Source organism: Limulus polyphemus, unplaced genomic scaffold, assembly GCF_000517525.1.
Source record: "Limulus polyphemus unplaced genomic scaffold, Limulus_polyphemus-2.1.2 Scaffold3786, whole genome shotgun sequence".
Taxonomy (NCBI): Eukaryota; Metazoa; Arthropoda; class Merostomata; order Xiphosura; family Limulidae; genus Limulus; species Limulus polyphemus.
The window spans coordinates 59,039-69,999 of record NW_013669396.1 but is presented as its reverse complement, the minus strand read 5'-3'; the positions used below and the strand labels follow the sequence as shown (position 1 = coordinate 69,999).

General features: G+C 37.9%; 1 protein-coding gene across 1 annotated transcript in view; it reads left to right on the top strand.

Moving 5' to 3' along the window:
• The first annotated feature begins 544 nt into the window (after positions 1 to 544).
• LOC106470039 (protein MEMO1-like) overlaps positions 545 to 10,961 on the top strand; it is a 29,987-nt gene continuing 19,570 nt past the window's right edge. Inside the window, exon 1 of the mRNA XM_013930563.2 lies at positions 545 to 787. Within this exon, the coding sequence (XP_013786017.1) occupies positions 727 to 787 (61 nt within the window). The 5' untranslated portion in view covers positions 545 to 726. The remainder of the gene's footprint in view (positions 788 to 10,961) is intronic.

Genomic DNA, 10,961 nt, shown 5'->3' with positions numbered 1-10,961 from the left:
ATTGACCGTCACATTATAACGCTCCCACGGCTGAGAGGGACGGGGATTCGAACCCGCGAACCTCAGATTGCGAATCGAGCGCCTTATCCACCTGGCCATGCACATCTAGCTTCCTTAAAATTACATACCACTCTCGAGTTCTCAAATAAACACAAAGATACAAAATTGGTTATTTGTGCTCAGCCCGTTGTGGGTATCTAAACCAGATTTTTAGCTTTATAAGTCCTTAGACTTGCCGCTAAGCCACTGGAGTGAAAAAAAAGGGCTATGTGCTCTTCGCCGCGGGTAATGAACCCTGGATTTTTGCGTCGTAAGTCCGTAAACTTTCTGCTGATCAACTAGGTGGAGCAACCTACACAATGGGCTATCTGCCCTCTGTACACAAGATGGAATCAAACCCCGGAGTTTAATGTTTAAGTCTGTAAACTTAACGCTGACCCACTGGGGAGAATTTAAAAGGACATTATTCGTATAATATCCTTTTCCTATATTTTCAAAACTATTAATAGATGGCGATACGGTCGAAAAATCAACGAACAACAAAAGAAGAGGAGCAAGTACAATTTAATTGTGAGGTTGATGTTTCCTTTGCTTTGAAGAAATTGCAGTACAGTACTTTATTTTACTTCTAAGTCTGTTGAAGCACAACATTGTGAGAACTACAGTAATCAATATTTGTGTTTTATCTAACGGGAAATTCGATTAGTCGGCAAAATTGGTTCCGTTATGTCAGCTGAAAGATCAGTCCGTAGAGCAACTCACTCGGGAAGCTGGTATACCGATTCAGGTTTGTGTGATAACTGAGTGATACTGCTAATGTTACTCATAGTTTATTATTTAATTATACGATTTTCTATCTTGACTTTCCAGTTTTCCCGTCTTTTTTTTTTCTTTTTATAATTATATATCTTGATGTAAGAGTATTTATTGAAAAAATAATTATCAGTATGATTTATTTCACAATACTACATTACACGTTTAACTTTTAAGTTAAAATTTAAAATCAAAGAATGTATATGTATATTGTAAAATGTAATGGTGTTAACAAGTTAATGCAGCTTTCAAATTCAATTTAATGTAGGACCATATTCAGGTCAGTTAAACACTAACAGTAATATACTGTATAGTAACAATAACTTGAATCATACAGTACTTGCTAAAACTAAAAATATTCTTTCATTTTTGTTTCTCAAGATTATGTTATGATGTCCAAAGCTATGTTTCCTTTTGCAGCAATTATTTTCATACTTTTCTGGCCATTAATTATTTATTTTAATGTGTTTTTACAAGTTGAGAATAACCACTACTCACAATCGTAGATCTTTGTTCCATCTCTGATGGTAATATTGTGATGTTTTTAAAGTTCTTTTTTTGTATTAAGAGCAGTATTTGTATCATATGGTGGATTTTTTTTGTACATTCAGTGTTGTTGATTCTCTGCAATTGCACCATGAATTTGTCTAAGTGTTTTTAGAAATATTTTACATTTCAGTTTTTACTGATATGTTATGCTTTTGTTCAGATTTTACTTTGACTTTACATGTTACCTATCAGTTTGTTGTTTTGGAGGATATTTGGTTTGTTAAGAGCAGTGTAGGGGCTCACAGTTTATTGGGTACAATAGGAGCAAAGATTGGATTTTATTTGAAAACTTTTATTTTATGGAAACTGGTGGTGAATATATATAACTTGTTTATGGCTTATAGATTAGAGAAAAAAAGGAAGTTATCTCAAATAGAGAAGGTAGAGAAGTGTAAACTGTGGAAAATGGCAGCTGGAATTAGAGAAACTTAAGCTTTTATATGCAAGAGATACATTTGCTATAAACAACTTTCAAAGTTTCAGGAAATTAGGAACAGTATTAGTGATAGAGATAAGTAACAAGTTTCAGCTTTTAGCTTCTACAGTTGAGGATCTAAGGGAGATACGAAAATCAGAAGAGATACATAAGGATGGTAGTGCAGAACATAAGGATGCTATAGTTATAGGTGATTATTTAGTGTGGCACATGGATAGAATTGTCTGTGGGGGTAAACACATGAAGAAAAGATTGTTATCCAGGGGGCAAGGGAAGAGAACATAACTGGTAACTGATATAAGTAAGGGTGTTAGCACTGATGCAGTATTTGTAATAGATGTAGAGACTAATATTATAGGGAAGGATAGGTCAGAGGAATTAACTAAGAAGTAGAGAAGACTGATAAAAGCATTTAAAGAAAAGGCACATTTTTATTTTATCATGGGTATTACCATACATTAACTGTGGGGATGAGATTCTAAGTAGTTTTCAGGGCTAAATATTAGGCTTAAGGCACTTTGTAAAAATGAACAGATAAGTTGAATGGATTTGTAGAATCAATGTGCTGGTTATAAAAAGGTTTTTGGAATGAATGGGTTACACTTAAATAGAGGTGGACATGTTTGCAAGAACTATCAACTGTGCTGTAAGTGCAACTGTAAACTAGGGCTTGAGAGGTGAATTGTCAACATATTGGTGAAGTTTGTTGATGATATTAAAGATTTGAATGTAGTTGACTGTGAGGATGCTGCTGTTGTTCTACAAAAGGATTTGGATCATTAGATGTGATTCCTAGGTCTAGAAATGGCAGGTGACATTTAATTATGTTAAGTGTAAGGTAACGCATGTCAGCTATCTTATTTAAACTATAATCACCACCTTTACATGTTCTGATCACCCTGTCCTCTAGACATTTTCTTTATCTCTTCCATCAGGATCAGGTATTCCTGTTCCATGCTCTTCGTTTTGGCAGAGCATCTGTTTTGTATGTCTTGCCTGCCTTGTTTAGACTGTGGCAGAGGTTCCACTATTACATGGATAATTGGCTTTTCTTTACCCCTCTTCAGGAGGACTCTTTTTTTTTTCACACCTGCATTTTTCTGCAGGAGATTGTTTGGCTGAGCTAGCTTTTACAGCCTTCCAAGTCTTTTCTCATGCTCATCCTATATTTAGTACCTCTGGACTCATCTGAATCAGGCTTAGCCTTCATTCACCATTTTGCTTACAAATAATAGAATATCTTGTTACCAAAGTTTGTAGTTCTCTTTTCTATTATGAGCACTTGTTGTTTTTTTTGGGGGGAGGGATTTGGCTTCCCTTGTACCAATCATTTATTCAGGCCACACCCTCATGTGACCCTTCCAATTGAAATTGCAGGATCAGTGAAACCTTTCTAAGGATCTTTTGTCTTTGAGTGTGCACCTCCCTTCTCTTATTATGAACTTGTCTTGGTGGCTTGAACTTACCAACACCACAGTGGGCATCCCCTTGCTGCCCACTGACAACATGTTCATTTCTTTGCAGATGGCTCTGTGAGGCTGGGAAGGGATACATATTTGAATAACTATGCAACATTGGATGTATAGGCTGTACCTTAATGTTATTGAAATTCTCTCCATCTGTTGGGCATTCTCCCATTTCCTCCCTCTTCTAATGAATCAGTTGGTCATGATCTACTCTGACAATTCCACAGCCATTGGGAGAGAGGAGTACTTGTTCTAGCACTCTTTGCTTTCACATATTGGACTTGCTATTTTGGTATTATTCCTGTTGAGCTCAACTCATGGCTTGCCATGTGCCAGGGGCTCTGAATTTGGTGGCAGGCCACCTCTCTCAGCTGGACAGGGTTCTAACATTGGATTGGTTTCTCCTCCCTCAGTTTTTTTGTTGGGTTTACTGAATTGGGCTCATCAACGCCTGTGCCACTCTTCACATTAGACTTCCTTTCTTCAGGTCCCCAGTTTCTCATCCTTCAAAGCTCCCAGCCAGGACTGGTATCACCTTTTTCTGTTTGCTTATTTTCCTATTCCTCTTCTCTCTCTCTCTTTTGTGTCATCACTTTGATACGTGACATTTCTTGTCCAGTCCATTTCATGGCACTCTTTTGCTGGCATTACCTTGATTTCCTCTGCTTTGTCGATTGGCATCTGGGCTCTCTCCTCCTCTGCCATTTTCCCACACATTCTCTTGCTTCAACTATGTTTCTCTTTCACCCTGGAATGTTGTCCCTTCATTTTCTTGTGTGGTATTTATCCATAGGGCTGGATTCTCTGATCATTTAGTCTTTTCCTTATTACAGTTTCAATAAGTATGGTTATCTATGTATTGAATTTTAATATATGAAAATGAAGGATATTATATGAGGACAAGACAAATTTTATGTACAGTTATAATATGATAGTGCTTACTGATATTAATTAATTTTGATAATGCAGTGTGTGTGTGTGTGTGTGGGGAGGTACTCTTGGTTGAGACTGTCAGTGATCTTATGCTTAGTGAGATGGAGACATATATTTGGATCTTTGATGATCCTCCAGGAGGCTCTGAGGCTGCAATTGACATTTTGGAGAAACTTTAGATTTGCTTTTTCCTGTACTTTCTTTTAATTAATTGGATTTTTAGTCCCCCCGAGGGACAGTGTAATATTGACAGACTTGCAGCACTGGGGGTCTGGGGTTCGATTTCTTAGGGCGTATGCGGCAGATGGCCCAAAGCTGCTTTGCTCTAACAAATTAACTTTACTTCACAAAACACTGTTCCAATCAATGGTAATCAACACAGTCTTTAAATGACCTATGAAAAAGGAAAAGGAGGCCACTTTGGGATAAGCTGCTTTTGTTTTTCTTCTGTTGGTTTGTAGAGTGTGTGATGTTTTGGGCTTTTTCTCAGTTGCTTTTGAGCCTGCATCTTACGTGATGGCTGAAAGGTCTGGGAACAATTTTTAGTTGTTTTTTTTTTCCTCATACATGGATACTGTGGTTCATGCTTGAAGGTTTACTTCTCAGTTAGGTGAAGGGACAGTAAGACCTTAACTGACACATTGTCGAAACTTCATGATTTAACCTACCACTACTAGGTGGAGGCATTTTCCGATCCTCAAATAATACATAAATGATGGGAAAGACTAATTTTACAGACTTACAACTCTAAAGTTCAAGATTTTGTTTCTTTTCACTTTACTTTGTTAGTAGACTCTCAAGAACACCAACTTTATTGATGATGAGCTGGATCCAGTGTTAGCATGCATTTTGGTTAAAATTTTGGCTTCTACATTCCTCCCTGTTGTCAGTGGAATCTTAAATTTCATCAGCTCCTACAGGGGGTTATAGTTCCGTCCCTATTCATGAGTCCCGACCCCTGACGTTAGCCCATCGTCCCATTGGTATCCAGAATAGATTCTGTCTATATCCAAGGTTTCCAGCTGGGTTGCCAGCGACATTGGTGATTATTATGTACCTTAAGGGGCTGTAGAGGCTCAGTTCTAAGAACTTCTAGATGTGTGGTAACCTTATCTATGGGTCCTGGAGCATTGCAGGTCTTTGAATCACAATTAGTTGTTTAGTTCACATCTTCACCACTATTATCCACCCAATCTGTAGGGTTTACATCTCTTGCAGTTCATTGGAATTTGGAACTTAGTTCTAGGGTTATCTATGTCTGGTTGGTCTAAGAGAGTCATTCTAGTTCTTCAAAGTTTTTACCCCTGTCAGTTGTTGGGGTCTATGCAGACAGGAGATTGGTGTCCAGTCATTGATCTTCCTCATCTATATCAATGCATAGATTCTCCAAGGTTCACAAGCTACTCATTCCTCAATCTGTGTTGATTCTTTTTACTGGGATTCTAGCTTGCCACGTTCCACAGATGATGCCTAAGGTAGCAGGTCAATTGTCTCAATTCAAACAGATTATCCTGACAGCACAGATATTGCCTTGCAAGATTCTGTTGGATTGGCTCTTATTTTGCAATTCTAATTGGTGGACTGGCCTCTCATTAGATCACCCAACTTCTGGCAATTTGGTCTCCAGTAACTCATCTTTTGGCTTTGGCAATAGATGCATTCTGTCAGGACAGAACAGGATTACAACTCTAAGCCTTCTTTTCACTTCATATGTTACTCAGGGTACAAAATATGATTTGTTCCAACCTATTGTCAGATCTTGTTGATAGCACTGGATTGGCTGCTACACCCAGGTTTCTGCTTCTGCAGTCCATTCCAATATGTCCAACTCTTCCACTTCTTTTTTAGGAGGCAGTCATGATCTGATATGGTACACCTAGCTATCCAGATGCTCAGGCTTCTGGTATAGTGGTTATGATGTATTTCACATGGTATCAGGGTTTAATTTCTAAGGTTGTTATGTATGTGTCTCAGTTTCTGCTTAGTCTGAAAGGCACATTTATTAACAGTAATGACATGCATATCGGCAATGGTGTATTGAGAGGAGGTTGAGCCCTGGTCATTTGATGGTGTGAACCATAACTCATTTTTTGACCTGGCTTTTTGGCAGAAGTTTTTGCAACTTCCACAATTGCCTTGTTTAAGGCAGCCATATGGACTATTGTTTGATTATTGATTGGAGTCCTCAGTATTCTCCAGTTTCTTCATGTCAATTTGGGTATTTGGTCCCAAATGACCATTCCAGTTACCTACCAGGTATATTAAGGTCACATTATGTGTTTTTTCTCAACACCTGTTTGTGACCTGACTCTTATATACCATGTATCCCCTTTATCTGCAGGTTTATTTTTCATAGCTGCTGACCTACGGACATCAGTAGTTGGAGTGGTTTGTTGTTTGTCCACAGACTACTTTCTCATTCTCTCTATATCCTCAGACCAGATCTTCTTACTCAACACACTGTCAGATGGGAAATGAGTTCATCCCTTTTCTCTGATTCATCTGATCACTATTTGTCTCTTCTATGTCCATCAGATTTTCATCTTGGCCATATTCAGTGAGGATATTGAAGGTTTTGTTGCCTGCACTAATACCTTTAGATATACTAGACAACACTTTTTATCTTGGGCTCTATTTGAAGTGAGGTATATTCTGTGAGTCACATCTCATCAGATTTCACTTTTTTATGTCTTTAGTGGCCCGGTCGAATTGCTTGATGGATATCATTGTGCAGACTGATATATGGATCTCCTTCAATACCTTTATCTCACATTATTTGCCTGATCTGGCAGTCTCTTCATCTGAGGATTTTAGTCTACCCCCTGTAGCTATCTTAACCATTTCTGTTAGATTATCCAGAGGGGTGAGTATATTTATTTTTACCTTTCAGGGTCCCTTACCTTGTTTTCACTCTTTGGCAAGTGTTACCCAGACAAGTGTGCTTTTATCAAACCAATTCTGCACTGACAACCATCAATTCAATATACTTTATGCAGGTTGCAATAGGCTCTGTAGAAATGAGGTGTTCTATAGTCCATCTGGGAACTGACCAGGTGGTATTACTGTTCTCTGATGGATTACTACTCATGGACTATCATGAGTAAAGCATAAGAGGATTCTGCCCATCCCTGATGATCTTTGGATTGAATAAATCAAGGTTAGTTTGCTTTTAAAAATTTAGGAAACTTGGTTCACCTATTGCTCTGTATTCAGACCACTGTTTCTCAGGACTCTCCAACGTGCATTACCCCCCAGATTCTACTAGTTGATCTAGGGACTCTTTACCACACTTGGTTTCCAGTTACTGGGGTGGTAAACAAAGGCTTTTCCTCCACAGTGTTAGAGTGAATTCCTTCACTCTTGGAGAAGAGGGCAAAGTTTGGGGCCCTCATACCTGGGTCCCTGGATGTTTTTCCCTAGATGTCGGTAGGTGTGGTATAAGCCTACTCGTAATACCAGTTCAGATTTGATGCTCTGCTATATGGTTGGTGCGTGCATGGTCCTTCTTTTTGATCATTATAGATTCATGGTCTCCTCGTAATTCAGAATGCAGCCCATCCACTTTATCAGTATAGAATTCTAGATATAAGTGGGAGCAGAGGTATGTATGTTTTGGAAGTTAACATTTTCCTAAATTGAAAACTTATTTCCAATAATATTTGCTCCTTCATACACTATACCACTCTTCCTCCCCACTAAGAGCTGGTGTTAGAGACTGGGATTGAGTCAGTGAAACCTAACTAGTGATTTTTATAAAGAGATAATTATCTCTTCTGACTTGTAATCCATATGTATATAAATACATCCTAAATTTCTATTAGCCTTATCACTAGCAAGTAGCAACAAACCATTACTTCAATGACTTGAGTGACTTACCCATAGTCATGCCAAGGTTTTTCTTCAGTCACACTAGTGATTTGTTTTCCATCTATATTAAACATTATATCGAAATTATGCATTACCGTGCATTTACTATAATTAAAGGTAATTTTTACAAACAGGGAACTATGATCAAGGAATACCATGCAGAGCAGATAATTGGATATGAAAGTTTGCATTTCAACCTATGTGACAACAGCATTTTGTAGTGCTTTAGCAGTCCATTTTTTTCTCAGAGTTTCATAGGCATTTGTACCTTCTTTAAGGAGGAAGATAAACAACTTGGCTGATATATAATAGTTGTACAAAAAGATTGTACCTCTTGTTCAGCATTCCAGTTATGAGAGAGACAAGTTTTTCAGTTTCAGACATTTCTAATATCCCATCAGACAGGCCTGGCATGGCCTTGTGGCTACAGCACTTGATTTGCAATCTTTGGATTGCAGGTTCAAATCCTGTTACCGACCTTTCTCACCCTCAGTCATGAGAGCATCACAACGTAACAGTCAATCCCACTTTTAATTGGTAAAGAATGGCCCAAGAATTGACAGTGGATGATGTTGACTAGCTGCCTTCTTTCTAGTGTATCATTTCTACATTGGGGACCTCATCAGGACTTTGTTCACCAGAGTCAGCCTCAAGAGCTTTATTTCTTTGATGTGGCCTCTCATCCTTATTAAACACAAGCTGTGCAGACCCTATAAAGTACTAGCTAGGAGGAGGTGGGGTCCTCTATCCATACTCTTCTGTCTAGGTGGGTAATAGTCAGACACATTATATGAACCATTTCCATGGTCTAATATTGATTATGGTCAAGATTACCATCTACATCCACTTCTGTTATGAAGTCTCTGCCTCTGTAACCACCTCTTGTCCGAACTTATCTTCCTTATTTAATACCTCTGCCACCACTACATTGCAAGCTGACACACTGTCCCATCCTCATGTAACAAATCATGATCAGTGCTAGATCTTTTGCTTCTCTAGTGAGGATATCCACATTTCTGCAGAAAAAAACAAGACATGCTCAACCATGCTTTCACTTATACTAGAATTGTCATCCTTATCTAAAAAAATCAAAGGTGAATGTCAGAGAAGGTTTGGCCCAAATAGGATTTGAATACTGGATGCCTATAAAGTGTGTGCTGTATTTATGTATCTCAAGATGAATAAATTACTTAACATTGAGTAGTGGGCCTAGGAAATGTCCTATAAGCAAATTTTGAATTTTTCTATGGTGTCACAAAGCAAAGATTCTATGGTGAAAACATAAATTACCTCTTTTAGTGCCTTTGAAACTATGTAGCAAAAATGGCAAAAAACCAACAAAGTTCTACACAAGGAATTTCTGCTGAGGTGAAGAGGTTAGTGAGTGCCTGTGTTATGTATTTCAGTTACAAGCTGCTCCTTTCTCTGGTCTTCTTTACTGTATCCTTTTTGCTTTGGGGAGGTGGATTCTCTATGCCAAGAAGAGTAACTTTTATATCTATAACTACCAATTATGACATATTTTATTATGAATTTTAATTGCCCTCTTGGGGCTAGCTCAGTCTTAATTTCTAGTTTCTTAAGTCTGTCTTTTCAGGATTATCTTTAATTTTTTCTTTAACACATTTTTCTATGTCAACCCCCTCTTGCTGATCATTTTTCCCACGTCAGTTAATTAGCTCTATCTCATTATTGCTGTTGTTTATGGATTCTCTATGTTCCTATAGTCTTTTTATAGACAGTAGTGCTTATGATTGTCTTCTCTCCTTTTTCCAGTTTCTTTCCTTACTCACTAACTAGTGAATCAAGTGGTTTTTGTTTTTTCTCGTGACTTTTTCTAACCTTGTTTTTCTTTTTTTAGTTCAGTAAGTCTAAATTTTGTATTCTCAGCTGCCTTTTTAGGTTATGTTTTTTTTTACATTTAATATTCATGTTTTATGTGCAGTTAGTCTATTTTTGCTTCTTGTTCATTATTTTGTCATTCTTTAAAATTATTTTCATTTTGTTATAGGTATCTGGTTGATAAAGATCCTAATTGTATAATATTAATGCTTTTTGTGTTCTATAAGTGAGATACCATAAATTCCTTTATATGGATGTGCTGATTCCCAAGACTTAAGAAGATAGTAATACGAGGCCTGTGAGAAAAGTATCCGACCTTATTTTTTTTTGCGATAACCTGATGGATTTGAATCAAGCGCGCTTGCATGAGCCGACCTTGAACCTTCGTGCGCATGCGTGAATTTTTTCCCGCTTGTTGATTGCGTCAGTTGTTGGCAAGCAGCCATTGAGTGAGGTAGTGTGTAGTGCTCTCGTCGATTTTTCATTGCAAGGAAAATGACGGAACGACTGGAGCAGCGCTACTGCATCAAATTTTGCCAGAAACTCGGCGACAGCCAGGTGTAAACCATTTGGAAGATTCAGATGGCTTTTGGTGATGATGCTATGGGCATCACACAGATTAAGGAGTGGTACAACCGGTTTAAAGACGGCCGCACAACGGTGGAGAGCGAGCCACGCTACAGTCGGCCATCAACATGCCGAAATGACCAGGTCATTGCCAAAGTGAACCCAGGATAAACTAAATACAAAGAAATAAGATGTAGAGAAAAGTTTAGCATAGGAAATGAGCATAGAAGTAGTCCTAAGAGTAGGCTTAATTGTTACTATAGTAATGCTAGAAGTATAAGAAATAAAATAGATGAACTTCGAGCTTTGGTAGGAATGGGGAACTTTGATGTAATAGAAATAACTGAAACATGGTTAAATATAGATGATTTTGATGACAGAAATTTCTTTGAAATACAGGGTTATAGGGTATTTAATAGAGATAGAGTACTAAAGAGAGGGGGGAGTGACTTTATATGTAAAATGTAAGTTACACCATGTTGAAGTCG